The sequence below is a fragment of the Dermacentor variabilis genome, chromosome 1, assembly GCF_050947875.1.
Source record: "Dermacentor variabilis isolate Ectoservices chromosome 1, ASM5094787v1, whole genome shotgun sequence".
Taxonomy (NCBI): domain Eukaryota; kingdom Metazoa; phylum Arthropoda; class Arachnida; order Ixodida; family Ixodidae; genus Dermacentor; species Dermacentor variabilis.
Window position 1 is genome coordinate 177010204 of NC_134568.1, and position 27598 is coordinate 177037801.

Consider the following 27598-nt stretch of genomic DNA (forward strand, 5'->3'; position numbering starts at 1 on the left):
ACCGTGAAGATAGGGTTCTCATGCTGTGGACTGTCAGATGCCGCAATTATTTTGATTGTAAAGAAAAGCGTAACAATTTTGTTTGATCACAAAACCTCAGCCTAACTTCGTGCGGCGCTTCCTAAATAAAATACCTGTATGTTGACGCATACGCACGACAGGCCGCTGTAATTTATATAAGATTGCATGTGAGCGTGCTTCAAGGATGTGCAGGGTCATTAGCAGCAAGTACTTAATGCGGCGCCACCTTCTGAGTTGTGAATGCTCCTTCTTTATCAGGCGACAACCTCAAAAGGCCACCGAAGAAGAGGGAAATTAGCGCTGGAAAATAATGAACGCTTTCAATAGAAACGATGGTGTGGAATTGTGGATAAGCTCGTGACTGTTGTTCTCGTAGCCAATGGCCAGTGTGGTTGAGTGGGGTGGGACTCATAGAGGTTGAGGAGGACATGGAAACGACGATGATCAGCGAATGGTTCATAGATTCGCCCCAATGCACCATTTATGGAGTGTTGGCGAGAAGGCGAAATCTGCCGGTGAGTCTTAAATATAGTTGTTAGATGAACGGCCAGATTATTTCAGCAACTGTCAAATTCAGGTAGGCGCATCTTTTTTTAGCACTATGTTGCTTGAGGCAGTGCGCTTGAAAAGTCCAGTTGACACTCCTGTATGGGAGCCAGTTTAAATGAAATTAGAGTTGGTCATTTTTCTTGACTTAACATATCTTTTGGAATCACTTCGTCGTCTTTGCTGTCCGTACTACAAAGAAATTAAGCGTCGAGCATAACTACTAGTATGCTTCGAAATTGAAGCCATCGGTGACCTTTGTGACCTTTGCAAACTGCTTCGGGACATTCATGAGAGTGATGGCAGAAATGATGCAAATGACCTTAGTACCTCCCAAGCGTAGATAATAAATTGTGCCTAATACTTAGTACAAGCATTGCCCCTGTACGTGTACGTTCAGAAATACGTAAAATCAAGACATATCACTGAAGAAGCGAACACATACTCCGCCCGTTTGGTGTCGTTCACTCATTTTCTGTTTGTTCCACCTTTCTATAAAAGGTCGCGCCCTCGCTGTATTAGTATTAAACAGTGCCACGTGATTTTTCTTCAGAATGGCGCTTCGCAAAGTGACATCTTTCCTGCGTGCTTACGACATCCAGGGAGGTACGACTATATATGACATGCAAGAGAGTAAGGGTGGTGGTGTGGGTAAATGCCAAAAATTCAGGCGAAAGTGTTCCAAGCCAAGTCAGTCATGTGTGCTTTGTTTCCCAACAGATAGAACACGTGCACCGCCCTTTGCTTGGTTTGTTCATCACGAGAGGTCAAAACGTGCCCCGCGCTGGCGGCCTCGCGTATGCGCTTTTGGCAACCACCAAAGAAATCGTCGCCAATCGTTAGAGGTGTTTCTAAATGTCGCAGCACCTTCGTTGATGTCATGTCCGCTTTCATGATTGGCCGGTGGCGCTTCTTACGATCCGCTCGGGAGTAAGAAGCGCTTTGCGAATGCTGCTCTGGTTTTATTTTATGCATATTTACGGCAACCCATCCGGCCGGGAAAATACATGTCGAAAAACGTGAAGTTAAGCATCGACCAAAATAGTTATGACATTAATTCAAGTTTCGGCTCCCATAGAGGAGCCTTGTACACAGTCAAGTGGACTTAATTCATGTGAACAAGGCTCTCGCATGAGAGTCGAAGCGTCATGAAATTTCGGTACTGTTTTGGTCGGTGTTTCACTTCGCGTTTGTCGACATGTTCTTTCTTTTTTTTTCGAGAAGTCATGCTGGTTTATCTTTAACTAGGGAGACGCGGTTTCAAAACAAATGTGATTGTGTGTTTATATTTATTTATTTAAAACTTGCTTCTCTAATTAAAGAAACGCCAAGGAAGCTGTTGAAAGGTTCTATTGAATGACCGTGATGATTACACTCGCACACACACAAAAATAAAGCAAGTTGTCTTGTACCTAAATGAAGTAGTTGAAGGTCCTAGCTCATTTGTATGAGCAGTTGACACCAAATATTTTTCCGATGTAAGCACCCGTGTAGACTACCTCCCTTGAAGATGACAAAAAATTGTGCCTGAATGTAAGCACCACCTACGTTCACGAACTGAGGCTGTCAACGTTTGAAACAATGTTTGGCGAATCCTTTGTGAAAACTGGACGTCGCAAGTAGGCCCTGCGGTACATACGACAGTTAGTTACGGGATAGCAATAGCAGCAGAGGCTGCTGTTGTCGGCACGAAGGACCTCACATCAAGTGTGAACCTCAATAAGGGGCTATAGAATATACATGGTAATCACTAGATTACCTGGCTGGCTATAATTTCTTCTACAGTAAAAATGTTTTTGCACTGTATAATTTCGAGTGCCACTCAAGGAATAATGTTTTTGACGGTGCCATTGCTATGCGTTCTCTGTCTTTCTTTGGAACCTAAGCATCCTCCACCGCAATGATGGTTATCATAGGCTTGAAAATATAAAAACCGAGGTTCTTATATCGCTGAAAATGCAGCACGTCTGTGTAGATTCCGGGACACTTGAATGCCTGAAGAAGTAATCAAAACCTGCAGTAACATGATATATAACAATCTTCATAGCACGTCTCCTGTAGTGTTTTAAGAGTCATATTGCATTGGCGTTGTTAAAACGCCACAATACGCAGCAGGCGTGAGAGGTGTGCGTCAGGGTATGGAATGTGGTTTTCTGAAATGTGCACAGATAGATAAATGCGACTTTTGCGATAATACAGAGCAATACTGGCTGGTTTTCTTTCCTGTACTATAAACTACCTTCACACGGACAACCCGCACACATGACGGAATACGACTATAGAGGTTAAGAAGGGACCGCACAGCACCATGTCGTCACACTCAAAGCAGGTCACAAACAAATTCAGACGGCACTACATGACAGCGCTCTTTCAGCAAGCATCCAATAGGTCATCTCTGCCGCGCGACAGCATCTGTAAAGAGACAAAACTCAATGTAAGATGGCTATATAGAATACACTTTAGCAATGCCAACGCTTTCATACAGCCACAAATAGACGAATTATGTTTTTTTTTTCTGCCTGAGTTGGCTCATAGCCAGTTCAACAGAACTCACCGACTTGAAGAGGGATTGATGCCGATTTTGCATGGGCTCAAAAATTATAAGGAAATTGGTTTGTTACATCGTTCGAGAGATAAAGAAAATGTAGCTTCCCTTTATCCCTTAGAAGCAAAGGAGGGCAAGAATAATTCAAGGAGCTATTGCAGTATTGTGCAGCTGAAGCATCTGTTTGGTTAGGTACGAGTAATAAATAACAATATACCAGGCGCTGTCACGTTGGAAATAAATATGTCAGGCAGATCGAATGGCTTTGTTAATACCATGCGCTTTACATGTATAAATTAGCTTTGATCAAACAAACAAACCAACCAACCAACCAACAAACAAACAAACAAACTGTGCTACGTGGCATACTGTTGTACAAAAAAAATAACAAAAAAAAGCTATTCTATTAAAACTTGGGACGATGATCGACGTTTGCACCACTCCCTCTAAACTCCAGGAATAACTTTTCCAGATGCGGAAGTGGATTCTTAGCTTTTCTGTAAAGTAATGCTCAAATTTTGAGCCAATGTTGACACAGAAACATAATGACTCCGGAACAAAAAAAATATCGCTTCTGCAAGTATTTTACGCAAGTACGAAGAAGTTTCAGACAGGCGTCACGTGGCTGTGGCTTCTTGTTTACTGTAGCTAACTTTCCACGGTTGCACGCGACCAAACAAAACTCAAGAGCAAGAAGAAACACCCAGAAAGGCCACGGGAAAGTGAGACAGACGTAGAGTGAAACAGGAAGACAATCACTGGTCTAAGTGATGAGCGCGAAAATAAGACGACTTCCACAATCAGCGCTCGCGTGCTTCGGCGAGTACTTCCTGTGCCAAGGCTCCGCTGGTTTGTTTCAACGCTTTCTCATAGCTATACAAAAATAATTATGTCGTTAACTGCCTCGAAACATTCAACCTCAATACCGAGTCCAGGCTGCAGAACCAGACAGCGTTGTTGGATGTCTCGTAAGGCGCATTCGTTTAAAGACTTTTGCAGAGCGAATTGCTTTCGTATAACGATTGCCTTGGATGCTTAATGCTGCATTGTAAAGTTAGCCTCCAAGCGCTTAATTAAACGAGTTGGCTGCGACGGAACCTTATTAAGAATTCATAGCTGCGAATTGGACATTTTCGTGCTGTATGCACTCCGTGCCCGTCTGAAAAATAATGAGATTCACGAAATGTAATTTGCATGATTCGGTTTTCTTTTTGAAAGAGAAGCTTTGAAGGTACTACACTATGGAAGCGACACCATACTAGTTAAGAAAAAAAAACAACGTCCTAGCCTGTATTCGACATTACCCTCTGCATACTGGAGCGCTTGAAGAGCGAATGTTTTTTGGTTTGTTTATTTTGGTTTCTGTAGTGAGGTTACTGTACTGTAAGACAGCGCGGTATTGTAGTTAATTTGATTAGGCTACAGAAGCCCAAATGGCAAGCGCCTGCATGCCTCAGTGGCTCAGTGTTTGTGGCTTTCTGAAGAGCTTGGTCGGGGGTTCACTGTCGTGCCGCGGCGGCTGCATTCAGATGGGGGCGTGGCGCAAAACTGCGCGTGTACTAGTTGAGCCTTGAGTGCACGCACTACGAAAGCCAGGTGGTCAAAAATTATTCCGTAGCCCTCCACTACGGCGTATTTCAAAGCTGTTGTGCGTGGCTTGGTTCGGTAAATCTCAATTAAGAAACTGTCGGACAAAACGGAATGTTGGCGCGGCCGGAGTGAAAACTTGATAGTTACGAGCATGTGCTGCCAGCCAAACGAACGGCAGGCAGCGCGTTCACGTGTTTGCATCAGACTGAAGGAGGCAAAGAGAGAGATAGAGAGAGCGAGGAGTGTTTTGATGGTGTGACCCGAAGGATGAAAACTTGCGTGTGTGGCTTTCTACGATTTCCGTGGCACAGCAGAGAAGCGTAATTTCTGACTGCTGTGAACGCGTGCAGAGAGCGCGAGTGTGCACCATGTTTGCGATGGCGCGCTCACGTTAGGCCAGCGTTAACTACGGCGGCGTGCACTACCGGCGCATGCGCGACGTGTCCACGCATAACCTGTCCTTCTTACTCTCAAGGGTGCAGTTGCACACACTGGACAAAGGCGAACGACCGGGGCGTATACTGACCCACGATGGCGATCCGTCGCCAGGTCTGCCAGCAGTGGCACGGTCAGGGGTGGGACTTGGGGGGACAGGGGGACACGGCCGCATTCAGGACAGCCGGTGCCAACGGTTGATCTGCTTGGGCGCTGCTGCCAGTGCATCGGTCCAGTGTTGCTGCGCCAGTCCCCGGGCGAACATGAAGGATCCGAGGACGACGCGCCCCAGGCATCGGTCTGCACGGTGGTGCAAGTCGGTAGTGAGAGATACGAGACATGCAACTTTCTAGAATTGAGCCTGTCTGGCCGGCTTCGCGGGCAGCACAGAGTCCTGAACACGTATGTTCACATTTGTTGCGAATGACTAAGCACATCATAAGATTACGGGAATCGTACCAGTTCCAGGTGAACTGTGTGCCAGTTCCAGTACCAGGTGAACTGTGTGCAGTTCATCAGGAATCACGATGGCGTGACTCAGGATTTCGCTAAAGTACGATCGGAAAATTTATTAGCCTCGTAAAAAATACCGCAGAAGCTAAGCTGGTATGAATATACCAAACTTGATGAAAAGAGCGCTACGAAGACGCGGACAAAAAGAACAACATGTACGACGGACAAGGCGCTACTTCCAACAATGTTTTTTGAAGAAACAGGACTTTAAATAGATGCAACCATGAATGGTCCATCGTGACATCACCACCTCCCTATCTCATTAGAAAAGCTATCTCTTTTTCGGTAAGCGTCACTGAAGGGCAACTAATGCACGTGCCCTCGGCCTTTGCAATGTAAAAAGCTTCTAATATCTCCCGTTCTAGTCTATCTCTAGACCGTGCCAGAAACCTGGTGTCGCGAAGATACGGACGGCAATTGTGACGTTTACAGCATTCTGCCAGATGGCCCCCCGCATTGTTATTTACGGCCTAATTGTGCTCACGCGCCCATTCATTAAAACACCGTCCGGTTTGACCGATGTAAACCTGTTGGCAACTTAGGGGTATCTCATATACGACATTACTTTTGCAAGCAGTGCACTGCGCTGCATGTTTCTTAGTGCATGATTCGGGTTTTGCTTTTGTCATCATAGGGCATACCTTGGCCAGCTTACATGGTGCACTGAGGAGAAGATTGATACTGTGCCTTTGTGCCACCTTCTTGAGGTTGTGGGACACCCTGTGCCAATAAGGAATCACATATAATCTCTTCCTATCAAATGGCTTTCTTGTGTTAGTGCCCTGTCTTGCCTGTTTGATCTTTTGAAGAAGCTTATCGCAAACGCTAGAGATCAAGAGTTAAGGAAAACCGGCTAGGCGTAGCCTTGAAACTTGGTTATTGAAACTGATTTCTATTTTGTGGTTGCAAGATTTTGACCTCGTCGCGGTACAGGCGGACAAGGAGGATGGCTTCGTCATCCTTGCAAGGGCGCCTATTGAGAGAGGGCCATCAGCGCGATTGAGAAGAATTTCAAGGCCGTGGATTTCAACCACAAAAAGCAAAAAGCCAATGCGGTCAAGCTGCTTGAAAACTTCAACCTGGATGCTCTTCGGAAGGGGACCAACAGGGCTGAGGTAGGCGTCTTGGAAGTTTTTTTTCTCCGGCAAGACCCACAAACCTGATTGCCCCTTTAGGGCTATTGTCTCTGAGAAGAAGACATGGCAGATGCAAGTAGGGCACTACCTGAAGCGCCATTTATGCCAGTTACCCCTGGATGACCCTTTCCTTGTGCGGGGCTCTAGAGAAGTCGTGCTGACTTTAGAACAAGGGACTTGGAGCAATGTGTACGCGTTTTCACTGGACGTTGAAGACCTGTATTATGCGATTCCTCATGACGGAGTGCTCAGTGCCATTAGGAACAAAATCGAAGACTTTGGTGAAGTTAGGTTCAGTTGTGCAACCGGAGTGAATAGTGGCCAGTTTTTAGAACTGTTAAGCTTTTATCTTCATTGCACTGTCGTTAGTTTCAGAAACTAACACTATGTACAACGCAAGGGCTTTTGCACTGGATCGCTGCTCGCTCCCATTCTTTCAGACATCTTTCTCAGCGCCTTTGACAAGCGTGTAAACAGCATTCTGAATCAGTCATGTGCTCCCTCCATAATGAGGTACGTCGATGACTACCTGGTGGTTGTTAACGACGTTCCTGGGTCTAGGCTAGATGACACTGTAGAATCGATAATTAACACATTTAGAAATGCATCGGAGGCTCTAAACTTCACGTGCGAAAGGCCTTGTGATGACAGCATTAGCTTTCTGGACCTCAATCTCACTCTGATGAACACGCATGTCTGTTTCGAATACCAGCCGAGGTTGAACAAGCAGCTAATTTCATACGACACTGCACACTCCAAGCTAGTAAAACGAGGAGTGGCAATGACTTGTCTAAAAGAAGCGCTAAACAAATCTTGCAACCACAAAATAGAAATCAGTTTCAATAACCAAGTTTCAAGGCTACACCTAGCCGGTTTCCCTTCACTCTTGATCTCTAGCGTTTGCGATAAGCTTCTTCAAAAGATCAAACAGGCAAGAGAGGGCACTAACACAAGAAAGCCATTTGATAGGAAGAGATTATATGTGATTCCTTATTGGCACAGGGTGTCCCACAACCTCAAGAAGGTGGCACAAAGGCACAGTATCAATCTTCTCCTCAGTGCACCACGTAAGCTGGCCAAGGTATGCCCTATGATGACAAAAGCAAAACCCGAATCATGCTCTAAGAAACATGCAGCGCAGTACACTGCTTGCAAAAGTAATGTCGTATATGAGATACCCCTAAGTTGCTAACAGGTTTACATCGGTCAAACCGGACGGTGTTTTAATGAAAGGGCGCGTGAGCACAATTGGGCCGTAAATAACAATGCGGGGGGCCATCTGGCAGAATACTGTAAACATCACAATTGCCGTCCGTATCTTCGCGACACCAGGTTTCTGGCACGGTCTAGAGATAGACTAGAACGGGAGATATTGGAAGCTTTTTACATTGCAAAGGCCGAGGGCACGTGCATTAGTTGCCCTTCAGTGACGCTTACCGAAAAAGAGATAGCTTTTCTAATGAGATAGGGAGGTGGTGATGTCACGATGGACCATTCTTGGTTGCATCTATTTAAAGTCCTGTTTCTTCAAAAAAACATTTAGTTGGAAGTAGCGCCTTGTCCATCGTACATGTTGTTCTTTTAGTCCGCGTCTTCGTAGCGCTATTTTCATCAAGTACGCAAAACCAACTCGCCCACATCAAGCTTCTGCTGCTTCAGAATATACCAAGAATGTATTCCCATGCGGAAATCACCAAACAGGGGATCAGGACATGTAATCAAGATCGTATTCGTGACATATGATGTGATAGATATATGAGAAATACACGCGGCATTTAATCAGAGCTTCAACAAAAGTATTTATGGAATTGCCAGTCTTCACTGCAAAATTGCCCTGACGGAGAGAGAGCGAGAAGAAAATGAGCAAAGGCAGGGAAATCAACCGCATAGCGCGCGGGTCGCTGTCCTACACTGTGGGTATGGGGGAATAAAGTAGGAAAAAGATGGAGAGAGGGGAGCACTACGCGCCCCACAACTACAATCAGTCACTGAGGCCTGCGTTCTTAAAAAAACAACTGCAGTAGTGCACCAGAAGCAATGTTACACTAGAATGCCAAGTACATCAGGTACCGAGCGTATAAAATTAGCGTCCTTCAGTACACTTCTTATTCTGCAAGACAGAATCGTCCAGCGCTGAAAAAAAAAACAGGGGTCACTGTTTGATACAGGTGGTAATGGGACGCATTATGGTCAGCTCTCCGCATCAGCAAACCCCGAAATGATTCAGTAAAATCGATTTAAGATGACGCGAAGCGAGTGCTACGTTCAACTACTAATATTGACCTACTGGCGGCAGTAAAATACACAGCAGTTCCCGCAAACCGAAGACGATGGAATATGCAGGCATTAAACTAGCGATTTTTCGAAGATGCGCTTTAAATAACAAAAAAAAGTACGATAGCAGTTAAGCAAGATTACGTTCATGTAGCTGCATTACTTGAGCAGGAGGAGAGACCCAACAAATGTAAGTTTCACTGGGTGACAATGAACTCAGTAAAGTGCAATTTTAAGAATAATTGCGAAATTTACACATTATATTAGCTCGAAGCCGATAGTTGATAGAGGCAAATTGATTTTGCAATATTCTCTCGGCGAGAACATAAATACAAATCGGACAACGGAATTTACGGCCACTCCTCATCGTTGTGCTTACCGGGGCTCAGTGCACTATGAAGGTATAAATCCACTATAGGCTCGATAAATTAAAATTTAGAGTATGGGGTTTTACGTGCCAGAACCACGATAGCACAAACACCATAATGACACACACACACACACACACACACACACACACACACACACACACACACACACACACACACACACACACACACACACACACACACACACATATATATATATATATATATATATATATATATAGCCGCGCGTATGAAGCGATTTGTTGACGTTTCGGTCGGGGTCCGGCCTTCATCAGAATACAATGCATGGCGAAGGTACAGTTTATATACATGCGCATATCAACCAGATGAAGATATGTTTACATACAAACTGAAGAAAATGCGCGAACAGAATGCGTATCAATCGTTCTGACGAACAGTTGATACAAGTCTAAACAGAGAATGCGTTTGCAAACCCATCATGTCAAGATACAGTCCCAGAAACAGTACAGAAAGTCACAGTACAGTCACAGAAAATTTGTCCAGCTACGTAGATTCCCTCATTAGTAATATCCCAGCTACATTTCCGTCTTACATAAGGGATACTACCGACTTTCTCTCAGATATTATCGATCTCAATATTTCTCAAGGCTCTCTTTCGGTTACACTTCATGCAGCATCCTTGTACACCAACATTCCGCATGCAGATGGCATCAGGACAATCGTCAATTCTTACAAAGCAGCACTAATCAAGCAGAAACTAATCGACAGCAATACGTTGGCCACTTTGCTGGCAGTTATGTTAGAACTAAACAACTTCGAATTTGAAGTTCAACACTATGTCCAAGTTAGTGGAACGTCAATGGGTGCGCGGATCGGACCCAGCTATGCCAATATATTTATGGGTGAGCTAGAAAATAATTTTTTTTAATACGGGCGCTAAAAGCTTTGTAATACAAGCGTTACATCGGCGATGTTTTTATGATTTGGTCACATGGTGAAGAGGAGCTGCTTTCCTTCATTTCTGACTTCAACAATGCCCATACATCCATATCGTTTTCTCACACGTATTCTCCCTCTGCTATTAACTACCTTGATGTCAGCGTTTCAGTGCTAAATGAAAAACCATCTACTGCCCTGTACAAAAAACCGACAGACCGATATCAATATTTGCAACCACGTTAAACATTGCAAGACTCGCATTCCTTATAGTCCGGCGTTATGTATCTAAAGAATCTGCTCTGAACAATCCGGGTTTCAAAGAGATTGCGTAGCCCTAAAGAACGCTTTAGTCAAACGAAATTATCCACCCCAACTAATTGACAACGCAATAAAATGCGCAGACCTGCATGACCGTAGGACGCTTCTGTCCACTGCGAAGAAACGTACTCCCCCAGAAAAATCTTGTCCTAACCAATTCTGCGTCAGTCCTGCGTGTTCTAGATGTATTAAAGAAACACCGAAACATTCTAATGCCAAGTGAACGCCTCAAAGACATTTTCGCTGAACCGCCGAAAGTAGTATACCGTAGAGTTAGAAATATTCGAGATATACTATCATCATCATCTAAGATTGACTGCACTGACGCCATCGGAAGCCATCTTTGCCAAAAACCGCGATGCAAAGTATGCCCCTACATGTGTACATCGCCGCAGGTCACTAGTACGGCTTCAAACTTTTATTTAAAATCAAAGGTGATTTCAACTGCGATACTAAAAAGGTAATATATATGCGTGAATATATATATATATATATATACCATGGAACACTGCGCAAGAAACAGTACAGTGGACAAACAGAAGGGCCTTTTAGATTCCGCTTTAACAATCCCAAATCCAACGCTAATACGTAGCCAATCTACCCATCTCAAAACACGCACATCTCCCTGACCCCTCATTTGATAAGATGAAAGTCACGTTGCTTGAATCGGGATGTCGTTCAAATTATGATAAAGAAGCCCGTCAATACTTTCTTATCTATAAGTTTGATACTGTCGCGTCTGGTTTGAATGAAAGTGTTGAAAAAGTGAGTTGCTTGGCCACATAGCCAGTCACATCTTCCCTCGTTTCCCTTCTTTTTTGAACAGCACAGCACTATTTTGCCCTTTTACCAGCACGTTACTATTTTTCGCGTTTGTTTTCATTTGTTGTTCTTGATTGGTGACATAGCGCCTATTCGGTGACGTTTTTTGCTGTCACCTGATAATTATTTCGAATTTCATATTTTTTGCGTATCTTGAAATGATATGTTTGCAAACGCCATCTGTTTAGACATGTATCAACTGTTCGTCAGAACGATCGACACGCATTATGCTTGCGCATTTTCTTTGGTTTTTATGGAAACATATCTTCATCTGGTTGATATGCGCATGCATATAAACTGTACCTTCGCCATGCATTGTATTGTGATAAAGGTGGGACCCCGGCCGAAACGTCAATAAATCGCTTCATACGCGAGTCTACTTCACCATATATATATATATATATATATTGTTACAAGCTGTCATGAACCACGCCTGCCGCGCCGACAACCAGAAGAAAGAAGAAAACGACGTTGGCCAAGCTGCCGCGAGACCGCTCTTCAAGAACCGCGCCTATCAACCAGATTCATCTGGTTCTGTGTTAAACACCTCGTGTGTAACATTTGGTGGAGATGTGCGGGGTAACTCCCACGACCTACAACGGAACCACCAGCACAAGAGCTACGCCGAAGCCGTCGCCTCGCCGGACTTTCGCCGTCGCGCTCCATCATGGCTACAGAGCAAAATACCCTCACCAGCAGTGCCTCGGCAAGCGCAGTCCCTATCCAGCACTACCGAGAGCCACGCACGTTCTCGGCGAAGGCAGAGGAAGATGTGGATGAGTGGCTAACTCATTACGAAAGGGTAAGCCAATACAATAACTGGAATGCTGCCAGTCAGCTTAGGAACGTTGTTTTCTTCCTGGCCGGCACGGCGCTGGTATGGTACGACAACCACGCGGACATGCTAACTACATGGACACGCTTCGTTGAGGAAATCAAAAAGTGTTTCGGTGACTCGGACGCAAAGAGGAAACGTGCGGAACTCACATTAGCCCAGAGAGCTCAGGTACCCGGCGAGACTTGCACTACCTATATCGAAGAAATTTTGAAGTTGTGCCGAACCGTCAACCCTCACATGACAGAGGAAGATAAAGTGGGGCACGTGGTCAAAGGAATAGCGGAAGACGTGTACAACTTCCTCATTGGTAAAGAGAACTTGCACACTGTATCAGAACTGATACGGCACTGCCGTACGTTCGAGGCCCTGAAGACTCGCCGAATTACACCAAAGTTTGGACGGCTGGCCAATGTAACAACTGTAGCAAGTGTTGACACGAGTCCTCCGCTCCCAGACCTTTCGTCCGCCATCCGCCAGATAGTCCGCGAGGAGCTACAGCGACATGAAGAACAGGCACGTTATGCGGCGCCACGTTGTAGTCCCTCCGTTTTCCGAGACACTCTTTGGGAACCCCCTTCGGCTACTTGGAACCACTCGGTGAACGTCGCGGATCTTAACGGCTCCAGAGACGAACCGCATTACATTACGAACGAACCACCACGCAATGATTCGCCCCCTCAACGTTTTGATCCTCGCCCACGCAACTTTCGTCCAGGAAGACTCGCCGCTACCTACGACTTTCAAGGGGAAGAGCCTCGTTACCCTCAACCGATGTCTTCGGCAGAATACTTCAATCCGCATTCTGAAGTTCGCCCTTCGCCAGTGTGTTACTGCTGCGGCATGCCTGGCCATATAGCTAGGTACTGTAGCTGACGCCGAGCATCGAACTACGGATCGTCAGCGCCGACTATGCGGTCTAGCGGTCGTACACTGCGCACTCAGTGGCCAGGAGACTCCACTTCAGGAAGCCACTTTCGAGAGGACCGATGCAGCACCCAGGAGACCTACCTTGGAGAAGAAAGAACCCGGAACCGCTCCCGCTCCCCTGCCTCCGACCGTACTCTGACGCCACCACCAGCCTTCCGAGCCTCCCGATCACCATCCCCTCGGCCGCGATTCACGTCACCATCGCCTCGGCGCCGTTTCGTGTCGCCCCCGCCGGGAAACTAGCCAGCGCGGCCGATGGAGGTGAGGTCGCTGGAAAATGTGTGCTGCCGACTCAACTACCTCCAACTATTTTCATGCTAAAGAATAAGGTTCATGGACTGATGCTCTACAATGGCTTTATTCGACACGGGAGCAACTGTCTCGGTCATGCGTGTGGGGTTTAAAGGCCTTCTGGGACGGAAGGTTATGTTTCGTTGGGACCAGTGCACAAGTTTCCGTGGAGTCAGTGGTGAATCGTTATACCCGGTTGGTGTGTGTAACGTGGATGTGTCATTGGGTGGGAAAGTTTTTAATGCAGAGTTTACTGTTCTTCCTCGCATGACGTGATTCTGGGGATTGACTTTTATGCGAAGCATATTACTAGAGCTCAACCCAGCTCCTCAGGCGCGGCGGTGTCGCCTTCAATACCACGTGACACCGTGACGTCACGACAGGGGAGAAAAGGGGCTCCAACTCGCGCCGTCGCTCGCGGCGTCGCCTTCAAGGCTGACCACGTGACACCGTGACGTCACGACAGAGGAGAAACGGGGCTCCAACTCGCGCCGTCGCTCGCGGCGGTATATAAGCAGCTGCGCTTGTTTCTAGGTGGCTTTGGCTCAACTCTTGCAAGATGGGCTGGGTGGGAATCGAACCAGGGTCTCCGGAGTGTGAGACGGAGACGCTACCACTGAGCCACGAGTACGATGCTTCAAAGCGGTGCAAAAGCGCCTCTAGTGAATGCGGTGTTGCCTTAGAAAGGAGCTGTTTCTAAGGCTCAGGCGTGCGTCGCTTGCTCAGGCGCACATTTCGTTGCCGCGCCGAACGCTGCGTTGCTCGACGCTCACCACGTCCAATGCGGGGCGCGTAGTCGCTGCGCCGTAGCCCATTGTCTTACACCCTTTGGCGGTTCGACGGGAAAGCTGTCGCGTTCCACTCTTGAAGGCGAAGCAGAGTAACGCATGAGTTGTTTCTTCGTCTAGCCGAACCAAATATGGCCAAGCAACAGCAGTTCACCAGGCTAAACAGTGGTTCAACAACTAAAATAAAGGCTAGTATGCTTCGCATCCTGGGCTTAACCTTAGCTAAGCCACAGCCATTTTTTTGCAATTGTGTGGTGCGAATGTTGACTGCCGCACGGGAGAACTCAGTGTTGACACCAGTGTTTCACCTGTGCTCTTTGAAGGTGAAGCTTGCCCGGAGAGTGTGCTGTGCGTGTCTGAGGATACAGTTGTGCCCGCCTTATCCGCGATGCGTGTTGCCGTCGCCTGTTCATCTCCGACTCCTATCTCGTTCGACGCTGCAGTGGAACCTGTACATCGGAACTGCCTCAAGAAAAACGTGTTAGTTCCGCACTGCGTAGTCTCAGTGACCAACGGATGCGTGGGGCTGTGGGCGCTAAACTGTTCCACTGAAGCGGCAGTGCTACCGCAAGGCCTAAAGATTGCCACGTTTCAGGAAGACTCGCCCGTATCGGTGGCAGTACTTACAGAGCTCCCCGATGGAGGAGCAACCAGTGTCTCGAGCCCCGGGAGCTCGAAGATACTTTCCATGATTGACAAGTCACTCAGCGATCACGAGCGTCGAGTTTTGATGGCCCTCCTTACGAAACATACCTCGGTATTCGACTCTGCGCAGCACGATGGCCCGCCATCAATTCCTGCGTCCAGAACTCGTCACCGCATCAACACGGGAGCCGCCCAGCCCATCCGACAAAAACCCTATCGTGTATCCCCGTCAGAACGCAAGATAATCAGCGATCAGGTCCAAGAAATGCTATACAAAGGCGTCATTCGAGAATCATCTAGTCCTTGGGCAGCCCGCGTGATATTGGTGAAGAAGAAAGACGGTACGTGGCGGTTCTGTGTTGATTACCGTCGCCTAAACGCCGTCACTAAGAAAGATGTATATCCGCTCCCACGAATTGACGACGCCATCGACTGTCTCTTTGCGGCATCTTACTTTTCCTCAATCGATTTACGGTCAGGTTACTGGCAAATTCCTATACCCAAGGACGACAGAGAAAAGACAGCATTTGTAACACCCGACGGACTACTCGAGTTTAACGTGATGCCTTTCGGGTTGTGTAACGCACCCGCAACGTTCGAAAGGTTCATGGACACGATATTACGCGGCTTAAAATGGGAAGTTTGCATGTGCTACTTAGACGACGTTGTGATCTTCGGGCGAACGTTTAGTGAGCACAACAAACGTTTGGATTTGGTCTTGAACTTCTTGGAGAAAGCGGGCCTTGTGCTCAATTCAAAAAAATGCCGTTTTGGGGAACGACAAACTCTTGTGCTAGGCCATCTGGTCGCTAAAGAAGGCATCCGACCAGATCCACAAAAGACTGCGGCCGTAGAAGAATTTGGAGTACCCAACTCTGTCAAGCAGTTAAGAAGTTTCTTGGGCTTGTGCTCCTATTTTCGCCGATTCATTCCCCGGTTTGCTGACATGGCTCATCCCCTTACACGCCTTCTCCAAAAAGGCGTTCCCTTTGAGTGGACTGCAGATTGCGACTCATCGTTTCGCCAGCTCAAGTTCCTATTGACATCCCAACCAATTCTACGGCACTTTGATCCTTCATCACCAACTGAGATTCACACCGATGCCAGCGGCGTAGGCATCGGTGCTGTGCTAGTTCAGCGTGTTGACGACAGTGAGCACGTGATCTCTTACGCTAGCCGGTCCTTGAGCCGCTCCGAGCGAAACTACACAGTGACCGAACAAGAGTGTCTGGCGGTCATCTTCGCCGTGCAACGGTTTCGTTCGTATCTCTATGGGCACCCCTTCACTGTGATAACAGATCATCATTCGCTATGCTGGCTTGTGAATCTGCGGGATCCCTCAGGACGACTAGCGCGCTGGGCCCTCCGTCTACAGGAATATGATTTCGTTATTTGCTACAAAAGTGGCCGGCGACATGCTGACGCTGATTGTCTCTCTCGGATGCCACTTCAAACAACTGAATGTGATGCGGACAATTTTGATGAATACATCGCTTTTGTGTCCCCGGAATTTCCGGATATGGGTACCGTCATATCCGAGCAGCACAAGGACGAGAGCTTACAACCGCTCTTCGCGGCAGCACAGGAGTCACCTGCAGGCAGTCGCTTTCGCCTACGTGATGGTGGCGCGCTGTATAAGAAGAGCTACTCGACCACCAGTGCACGCTACCTTTTAGTTGTCCCCAAGAACCTTCGCCACCAAGTATTACACGCCATGCACGATGACCCAACTTCCGGTCATCTTGGTTCCACGCGTACACTCTACCGGGCTCAAGAACGTTTTTACTGGCCTAAGATGCGGAAAGATATTGAAAGCTGCTCTCAATGCCAGCGCTACAAGCGTCCGCCACAAGCACCACATGGCCTGCTTCAACCAGTCCCCCCTTCTAGCGTCCCCTTTGAGCAAGCTGGTATAGATCTTCTGGGCCCTTTCCCGCGATCCTCCAAGAGTAATCGTTGGGTTATCGTTTGCGTAGATCACCTTACCCGCTATTGTGAGACCACCGCATTGCCATCGGCCACAGCTACAGAAGTTTCTATCTTCTTGCTGGCTAACGTTATACTCCGACATGGACCTCCTCGCATAGTAATCAGCGATCGTGGGCGACAGTTTACCGCGGACGTGGTTGAAGAAGCCCTTCGTCTGTGTTCATGTAGCTTCCGCCATTCAACGCCCTACCATCCACAAACTAATGGTCTGGTCGAGCGCACAAACAGAACGCTTGCCAACATGCTGTCCATGTACGTCGATTCAGCACACAAGAATTGGGACAGTATCTTGCCCTTCATTACCTATGCCTTCAATACCGCGAGACACGAGACCACTGGTTACTCACCATTTTTCCTTCTGTATGCTCGTCCGCCGCGCTACACCCTCGACACCATATTTCCCTACTTCGCTCATGACAACGAATCAATTGATGCGATCCTATGTCGAGCAGAAGAAGCGCGACGCCTCGCTAGGCTACGCACCCTAGCATCGCAGGACCGGTCCAAGATCCGCTATGACGGGCGTCACCGCCACGTTTACTTCGATCCTGGTGACCTTGTGTGGCTCTGGACGCCGTTGCGGAAGCGTGGCTTGTGCCAGAAGTTTCTCGCCCACTACGTCGGCCCTTACGTTATTCTGGAGCGCCTCAGCGAAGTAAACTACCGCATTGCGCGTCTCACGAGCAGTGGACGACGCTCGGCCAAGGCTGAAGTGACGCACGTCGCGCGTCTGAGGCGTTACAACCCACGAGATGACTGACTCGCCCGGCGGGCTTCGTCTGCCAGCGGGGAAATGTTACAAGCTGTCATGAACCACGCCTGCCGCGCAGACAACCAGAAGAAAGAAGAAAACGACGTTGGCCAAGCTGCCGCGAGACCGCTCTTCAAGAACCGCGCCTATCAACCAGATTCATCTAGTTCTGTGTTAAACACCTCGTGTGTAACAATATATATATATATATATATATATATATATATATATATATATATATATATATATATATATACATAGAGAGAGAGAGAGAGAGAGAGAGAGACGTAGAGAGAGAGGTCGCCTGTCGGAGAATATGAGAATTTACAAGACTTTATAGTAGGACACATTTCAGTTTTCCAGCCTAACCCGCCGTGGTTGCTTAGTGGCTATGGTGTTGGGCTGCTAAGAACGGAGGTCGCGGGATCGAATGCCGGCCACGGCAGCCACCTTTCTATATTGGCGAAATGCGCAAACACCCGTGTACTTAGATTTACGCGCACGGGTGGTCTAAATTTCCGTAGTCCACCACGACGGCGTGCCTCATAATCAGAAAGTGGTTTTGGCACGTAACACCCCATAATTTAGTTTCACAGCCTGAGCTCTCTCGCACAACCTAGAATCTGGCGCCTCTCGGTGGTGTAATCTTCCTTCATGTAATTGTCGTAAACTTCGCTATCACTAATACTGCTTCGCCTCTGACGTCTCTGGCGTCTCTGACTAACAGAATCTTGAACCTGCTCCCCGAATCACATCTTAACAGATACCTAACTGCGATGTGTTCAGCGACGTACTAATTGCGTACGATTTTTCCCGATTGGCAAAGAAACCTCACGATATATGAAAAATACCATGTGACTGCGCACCCACCCACATCATAAAGCAGCGCCCTCAAATAAGCTGATTGAAAGGAACTGCATGGCCTGTCGCAAACCCGAAGAGACAGCGCATCACCTTGATAATGGTATGGAAGGAACACCAACAGCAGGTTTCGCGTTTCGGGGCTATTCCTTCCTCTTATTTCTACGGCACACCTATTAACCGTTTCTCAAGGCCGACCGACTGATCACATTGATAACAAAAGCCCCTTGATATTGCGGCGGAACCGCCGCTCTGACCACGCACGGAATGTGAAATGAAATGTAATGTAAATAAATGTTTTGAGCTTTAATTATTGTAAGCAACCTTTTGTAATTGTTTGTTTTTTTTCATTAACTTCGCGTTTTCTGATGTCTGTCGCTGCTATGTTGCCAAAATGTATTAATTCATGCAATGTTAAATTACTAATAGGAGGTCCCCCTGACAGTTCTTGTAACTCCGGGACCTCCTTCTGTACTAATGATGAATCACGAAATAAAAAAAAATAAGCACAGAATGTTTCAAAATACGGGCTCCGCTCACACCGCATCGAGAGAGTGCACGCGCAGCTATATTTTGCGCCAGAAACTTGCTTCGGACCAAAGGCAAGTTAAAGTAACGGTTTTCTTTTTCATGAAAGTGCATGTGTGCTGCAAAAACAGGTTCGTGACAAAAAATAAATGCGAAACAAACAGACCGAGAAGCGACCCGCGTCTGGAGAAAAGGCAAAACCGGTTCGTTCAAGAAAGAAAATATATCACTGCTAAATGAGCCGAATTGGCAGTCGGGATGCCTGCACAAAAAATACAAAAAGAAGCATCAGATTTCAGTGTGTCCTTATTATCAATGAATTCATAAGGCCTGTTGAACACCAGCTGCTGCCTAGAGGGCGTGTACGAATAGGTCTTCTGCAGCTAACGCTGTACTGAGTCCGCTTTGTCGCATCTTCAGTGGCTTTCTTGATAACAGATGCTGGAATTCTACGCTAGGCATCCGTTATCTTTGCCTTGAACTTATCTGACGTCCGTATTGATCATGTAAGCACGATCTTTCGCATAACCCCAAAGAAAGAACTCGAATGGGGAGAGGTCAGGTGACGCAGCCGGCCAATTTACAGTCTCCTGCCTTCCAATCTACTGCGCATGAAAAGTCGCATCCAGCCAGTTTCGTGCTCGGCTGCTGCTGTGCGCGAGTACCCCATCTTGCTGATGCCACGCAAGTGGAAGACGTGACAGTGGCGATTCGTTGAGAAACTCATCGACCACTCCTTCGATGATTTTGTCCATGTAACGCTGTCCAGTCAGTGTGTGATCGAAGAAGGTGAGACCGATAGCACCGGCGTAAATTCCGCACCGCACATTGAACGACCACTGGTACTGGTGCCGATTGCGCTTCAATATAACGCTTAGCACTGTTGCTTGCCCGATCTGCCAAGAAAAAAAAAACTACTAATTTGCCTTCGTCTAGCGTGTCCACATCGCACGCTCCTTTAAATAACGGATCTCTACCTATAAGGTCATGTTTTGCCGTACTGAAGCGGCGGAAGTGGCATAGCCACCATGTTTTGAACATCACTCAATGTGAGGGGCAGAGATGAACGCAAATTAGCAGTTTTTTCTTGATAAACCAAAGAAGTGTGTGTTATATTGAATGGTTCAGACCATGAAAGGCAAACTTGCTGCACAATTTTAGCAAGAACAGAGCAGTGATAAGCACAAGATCTTATTTTCAGGATTTTAAGAACAAAACGCAGGTCATAAACTGTACAGGACGGAAATGTTCCCTTGTTGGCCAGAATATCGTTCGGATTACTGAAGTACTCAGTCAAGAACTTCAATAAAACTTTGGTTGGGGCTAGTTGGTACATAGTATTTTGAAGACGAAAAATTCAGCGCAGACACCCAGGACAACCCACACTACAAGCACTGGCGCTGACTAACAGCTTTCTTACAGTAGAAATTCATCGTGAAGACACACAAAAAGACGTACCTACTGTAATAGAAAGGAACTTCAATAAAACTTCGGTTGTTAGTCAGCGCCAGTGTTTGTCTAGTCTTTTCTTTGTGGGTTGTCCTGGGTGTTTGCGCTGAATTTTTCGCTTTCAGTATACTCAGTCACGAGATGGGTTGGGTAGGGCAGTGGTCACTCCACCTTTTTCGGGTAAGTCTTGATGGTTGGAGTTCTGAGTAACGTATGATCACGATATTGCGCACAAAACCAGTAAAAAAGGAATGTGGAAGGTAAGACACCTATGCAATGTCCGAGTAACCTTGCTGAACATCCACGAAGCGAATATCGCATACGTGCAGTCAGATATGGCGTTTGTGTAGCGTTTCCGTATTATTAAGTAGTGCTCCTATAACACGATGTTAAAAGCGTGTTCTCTAAGAAAGTGCTAAAGGCCGCGGGCGCACACTTCTGGTGCGGCTGTTGCCTACAGACCGGTCGTGAAGACTCGCCTTATTAAAATTAAATTCTAGGGTTTTACGTAACAAGACCACCATTATGAGTCACGTCGTAGTGGGGGAGTACGGGTTAATTTTGACCTCCTGGGGTTCTTTAACGTGCACCCAATGTAGAGTACAGGGGCCCCCATCGAAATACGGCCGCCGCGGCCAGTATTGGATCTCGCAACCTCGAGCTTAGCATCGCAGCACCAAGGCCACTACGCCACCACGGCGGGTAGACTCGACTTATCACTGGCACATATACAGAGGCGCACGAAGAAAGCTTCACAATGTGGTGCTATGTATCTATGTTGAGCCTCTAGTTCCATTTATTCCCATTTCTGACGCAGCGAACCCCGAGGCTGCCATAAGCGCAGGAAGCAAGGTCCAGCCATAGAGTTTCATACAATAATTCCTAGAGGAAATTCTGGCTAGTGTCTAAGGAAGCTGCAATGGGGACGGTTCAGCCAGCATGGTAATTATGGCAGGCCCATTTATTTGCCTAAAATTTGTCACTAAGGCTTCAAATGGCTTCGTGAATTTGTAAGCTCGTCATTTTCAGCAAAGCACTGAGTAATAAATAAATAAATAAACTGTATTACACTTGTTCGACGGCAGGATTCGAGCACGAGACCTTTAGCACAGAAGACAGATATCGAAACCATTACGCCACGGATGCATGCATCGACAAGTGACATAAAATGCCCTCATGGATTTATCGAAGGCAAACCAGAGCCTTGAGACGCTCGGCGCATTTTGAATTAGTCACTTCGATAAGTTGAACCGTTGCAATTATGAGCAATTGTACGTGATTGCAACGTATTCTGCACTTTGAAAAGTATAGATTTCTCTGAAATTTACGACAATGAAGGCATACAAAGCGTAGTAAACGAATCCACAAGCACTATGATCCGACAAATCTATGTACTTCCCATCATTCCCATGGTGGCTGAACGATTGCAGCGCCAGAGTTCCCTCTTGTAATTATTGTTGGAATCTCTATGCGTCCGACCACAGACATAACGATAGAGCTCTGTTTCGCGCAGATACTGCTTTAAATTTGTCAATCTCCTTTTCACCCACGTGGCATCATAGTATGTGAGCACAAAAAATAAACATATGCCGAACTTGTTGAAGAAAACTCAGCTGTCCTGCGTCTTAGAATTTGAGTTCCTTTATTTTGCCAGCCCTAACCCTCGATAAACAATAACGTAACGTGCAGTTTAACTAGCGCGAACAAAATCTTAATCTCAACCTGCCCCGGCCCACTGAAGCATAGGGAGTAGCGTGTGTAAGAGCGATAAAGATATGATATTGAAGATATCTTGCCTAATAGACTGCTGCATTTCTCCGTCAAAATATTGCAAATGTCGCTTAGATTAGCCATTTTTATGCAATAGGCTATATAATGCATATATTGTTGCAAAAGCCTTATTGTTATAACAGGCAGCAAAAAGGCGTACTTCCATTAATATTTGTCGCTTCTTCAGAGGTTATAAAGATTTTGAATTCTGATACGCTGGTGTTATTTCATCACAATTTAGTAATCAAATGTAGCAAGCTGGGCGAGTCAATAGAACAGTATATGTTTACCAACAGCGCGAACAAATGAGACGGAACACAAAGGAAAGGGAACGCCACATCAGTGCTCGTATGTCTTTCCTTTGTGCTTCGTCTGATTTGTCTAAGCTGCAGGTCATCATTTACTCCGCAGCTTACTGCAGTCCTAGTAAACAAACTTATCCTACTTTGAATGCTTGCATTAATAGTCTTTTCTTCAACGTCATTTCCTTTCGCGTGTCCACTGGTGGCATGCACAAAAAAGCCGCTTTTTTATCCCGTTATTATGAGCCATACACTGTATCATCTACGTCAGCTGCATTTGGGCATACTTCTCTCTCTCTCTCTCTCTTATTTTTTTTTGTGCTAGTGCTCATCCATGTTTCTAGAGTGGATTGATTGCCGCCATTTCTCGAAGAAATAGCAAGGAAGAAAAGGTAGCGTGCTTATATTTGTCTTAACCCTATCGGCCCTGAATTTTTTCCCAGAGGCAGAGATCTTTTTGCTTGACATATTTAATGTGAACGAGCTCTCAAAAGTATGACACCAAAGGAAAAAAAAATTAATCCTACAATTTTTAGCGAAGTCACGGATATGGTGCCAAATGATGCCACCAGGGCTCAAAGGTTGTCAGTCAACAAGTGATGTATTTTTTTTCAAAAAACGTACAGCTTTCTTATATTTTATATTGCACGGGCCAAAAAAGTTGGATTTCATTACCGTCATACGTTAGTCTGGCTCTTGTAATGTTCAAACAAGAAAATATAACTGAATTAAATAAAAATAATCTTATCACAGGTGCTGAGACCTGCTGTACTATGTTTATTTATTTTAACATATTTTTATTGCACAATAAAATTAGGAAGCCAGATGGGCAACTTGTGTGACGCTGACAACGTTCTAAAGTGAGACGAAGAATGTTACTCTTACTTTTGATTTCCTGAGTTTTATTTTCTTGAGTTGGAATTAGAAGGCCCCCAGAGAGGCGAAGAGTGTTTGGCTCTAAAGCAACGAAGCCAAGTGGACGCACCCTCCACGCTTCGATCAACCGGCTCTGCCGGAGCTAAGACAGCGTTCTTGCTTCCACGGTTGGCCATGAGCGTAGAACGCGCACACATTAGCGTTCCTACTCAGTAGCTGTACGCGTACCACACCGTTGTGAATGTGAAGCCAAATTTGTGTAATCATTATTCCTTTGGACGCTGACTAACACCAATGAATCTGCTTCGGTCTCATCTCGCGCATAATCGAGGTGCAACGCCTGCAACGCCGCTGGCGCACTCCTCATGGGGTCAGTGCCCTGAGGCGCCTTCAGGGCAAAGCTAAACCTTGCTGCCGCTTTCAATGCTTCGCCTTTGGGTGAAACTAACAATATTTTGCAGCGAAGCTGTATACCTCTACCGTCCAAGGAAATTTTCGTGTCATAAGCAAAAAACTCCCCATACGTGGGCCGATCCCGAAGGTTGTGCAATGCCGGGTCGACCCGCGGCGGAGGTGAAGCAGGCGTTAACCACTCCCCATATGTGGGCCGGTCCCGAAGATAGTGCAATGCCGGGCTGACCCGCGGCGGAGACGAAGCAGGCGTTAAGCATTCCCCATACGTGGGCCGATTCCGAAGATAGTGCAATGTCGGGTCGACCCGTGGCAGAGATGAAGCAGGCCTTAAGCACTCCCCAAACGTGGGCCGATCCCGAAGATAGTGCAATGTCGGGCCGACCCGCGGCGGAGGTGAAGCAGGTCTTAAGCACTCACACGAAGTCCGTCTTTCATCACCAAAAGAAAAGCTGTAGATAATAGTAAGCACTATGGTCTCGCCGCAATCACAGAATTTGCACAAGGCACTATCCATCATCCTGATGCAAAAACAGTCGGCGCTTGTAAAGGCGACGTCCAGAGTGTTCTGACCTTTGTATGGCTGCGCCAGGCAGGTGAGCTTGAGAATGACGCTGGCTGCACTCAGCCCTGCAGGTGTCATGCGGAACGCAAATGACTCCATAAACTTGGGTTCCGATGTGCGCTTGACCACGGATGTCTTCTTGCTTTTGACCACTTTGTTCTCGAGGAGGAAAGTCACCTTCACCTGCGTGTCTGTTGAAAAGAAAAAGAAACAGCGTTAGGCTTCATTAAGTAGCTGTCCATCTCTGGTGTACAGGCCGCCCTGAATTTGCTTATCTTTAGCTTGAGTTTGTTTACTTAACCACATGGTACATGTGGTACACGAGGCATGCGTTATCATCATGTACCGTTAAAATGACTTTCATCACGAGAAGCTGTCCCGCGCTTCCTTCTACTTAATGTAGCGAGCGCAGAATATCCGTTCAGAGAAACTGTAGTTGCAGTTGAAATCTTCGTTTACTCAAAGTTTCCGTTCTACACGCATCCTCTGTTTCCGTTCCCGCGACAATCCTCTTGAACCAAGTGGCCTTAGATGGCGGCGATACGTTTCATTATTACTAAAGCTATGAAATTGCATTGTCGGTTACGACTGTTGGTGGTCTAGTCATGATGGCAACGATCTACTCCAGCGGCAGCTGCGTATGGCGCGTCTGAGCACGGCCACTCGGGTCCTTTCTTGAAAGCAATCTGCGATAGGGACAGAGTCTAGGTTCGCCGAGAGCTGACAGCTTCGTGTGCGTTGTGTTCACGCCGCTTAGTTCACGTTGAAGCGAGAGGCAGCACGAAAGTTAATTCGCCTCCTGCTGCTGTCGCATTTCCTCACGCCAGCGTTCTGACAGCGAGTGTCCGTGTTAATTGAATGAGATGTGTTCATGTTTGCCAATGCGCGCGTGACACCATGCTTGTTAATTTAGTTAGTAAGCGAACGTTTACAACTACCATCCTTACTGCGCATAGCTGTCTAATAATTTGCTACCGCAACCGATGCCTCACCTTTGGGGCGAAACTGTGCCGTTTCATTTAAGGGGGAGCTAAAAAAGTGGGAGGAGAAGATAACAGCTGATTTATTCAAACAAGGAGGAGACATCATGTTCGAAAAGCTTGCGGCCCTTTATACGAAATGTGTCACGGCTGCAACGGTCCCAGAGAACTAGAAGAATGACAACATTATACTAATTCACAAAAAGGGAAACCTTAAAGAATTGAAAAATAATAAGCCCGTTAGCTTACTTCCAGTATTGTAGAAGATATTCACCAAGGTAATTTCCAATAGAATAAGGGAAACACTTGACGCCAGTCAACCACGAGAACAGGCTGGCTTCAGGAAGGGATACTCTACAACGGAGCACATCGATGTCATCAATCAGGTCTTCGAGAAATCTGCAGAGTACAATCAACCTCTCTATATGGCTTTCATATATTACGAAAAGGCATTTGATTCAGCAGAGATACCAGCAATCATAGAGACATTACGTAATCAAGGAATGCAGGAGGCTTACGTAAATATTTTGTTAATTATCTACAAAGATTCCACAGCTACATTAATTATCCGCAAGAAAAGTAGAAAGATAACTATAAAGAAAGGGGTCAGGCAGGGAGACACAATCTCTGCAATCGCATTCACTGCATGCTTGGAAGAAGTATTCAAGCTCTTAAGCCGGGAAGGCTTAGGAGTAAGGATCAACGGCGAATATCTCAGCAACCTTCGGTTTGTAAATGACATTGTCTTGTTCAGCAACACTGGGTACGAGTTAGTTACAACTAATGATCGAGGACCTTAGAAGAAAGAGTGTAAGATTTGGGTTGAAGATTAATATTCAGAAGACAAAGCTGATGAATAGCCTGGCAAGGGAACAAGAGGATCGCCAGTCTGGCTGTAGAGTCTGCGAATGAGTACGTTCACCTAGGTCAATTACATACAGGGAACCCTCATCATGAGGGGGGAATTTACAGAAGAATAAAAATGGGTTGGAGTGCATGCGGCAGACACTGTCAGTCCTGACTGGAAGCTTACCATTATCATTAAAAAGAAAGCTGCACGATCAGTGCAGTTGAATGATAACGGTCAGAGCAGATAACCTAATCCCCATTAAGTGAAATAACTGGAGCTGGACAAGTCATGTAATGCGTAGGTTAGATAACCGATGGACCGTTAGGGTTACAGAATGGGTGCCAAGAGAAGGGAAACGTAGTCGAGGACGGCAAAAGACTAGGCGGGGTGATGAAATTAAGAAATTCGCAGGCGCATGTTGGAATCGGTTGGCGCAGCACAGGGGTAACTGGAGATTCGAGGGAGAGGCATTCGTCCTGCTGTTCACTTAAAATAGGTTGTTGATGATGATGATGAGAATCAGTGAGTCCTACCGGTGCTGACAATGGGGCAGAAACTTAAGAGATTGGCAAAAGAGCTCGAGAACAAAAGGTAAGGCCCGCGTAAAGAGCGATGGGACGAAGCATCTTAGGCGTAACGTTAAGAGAGAGGAAGAGAGCGTTTGAATTAGAGAGCAAACGGAGGTAACCGATATTCTAATTGACATTAAGAAAACAAAAATGGAGCTGGGCAGGCCATGTAATGCGTAGGTTAGATAATTGGTAGACCATAAGTGTCACAGAATGGGTGCCAAGGGAAGGGAAGCGCAGTCAAGGACGGCAGAAGGCTAGGCGGGGTGATGAAATTAAGAAATTCGCAGACGCAAGTTGGAATCGGTTGGCGCAGCACAGGGGTAATTGGAGATTGGAGGGAGAGGCTTTCGTCCTGCTGTGCATTTAAAATAGGCTGATAATGATGATGATGATTCGCCAAGGCCGCAGCGGCACCGAGCAGCTGCGGTCAGGAAAGGCCGGGAGGGATCACCAGAGAAAGCCTCGCTTCAAAACACATTTTTCTTTCCCTTCCTTTAGTTCAGAAAAACGCGAAAGGCATTAGAACGCGCGAACGGCCATGAAAGCCTCATTATGTGGACGCCGAAGTGCACTACTCGCGTGCAAAAGTATGGCCTATGTCTGGGTTATTACACCGTCGTCAGACGGCGATCACCGTTATATCGGCTGCTAAAGTCAATCGGGTACTATTAAATTTGGCTAGTATTATCAGATTGCACATGCTCGCACTTTTTCCT

At 46.6% G+C, this 27598-nt stretch overlaps 1 protein-coding gene across 1 annotated transcript in view; it reads right to left on the reverse strand.

The window, feature by feature from the left end:
• Positions 1–1899: 1899 nt before the first annotated feature.
• The window catches only part of LOC142588463 (synaptotagmin-15-like), a 378085-nt gene continuing 352386 nt past the window's right edge, over positions 1900–27598 (reverse strand). The window contains exons 8-10 of the mRNA XM_075700233.1: positions 24489–24671; positions 5229–5437; positions 1900–2979 (exon numbers count right to left, since the gene is read on the reverse strand). Of these exons, the coding sequence (XP_075556348.1) occupies positions 5313–5437; positions 24489–24671 (308 nt within the window). The 3' untranslated portion in view covers positions 1900–2979; positions 5229–5312. The remainder of the gene's footprint in view (positions 2980–5228; positions 5438–24488; positions 24672–27598) is intronic.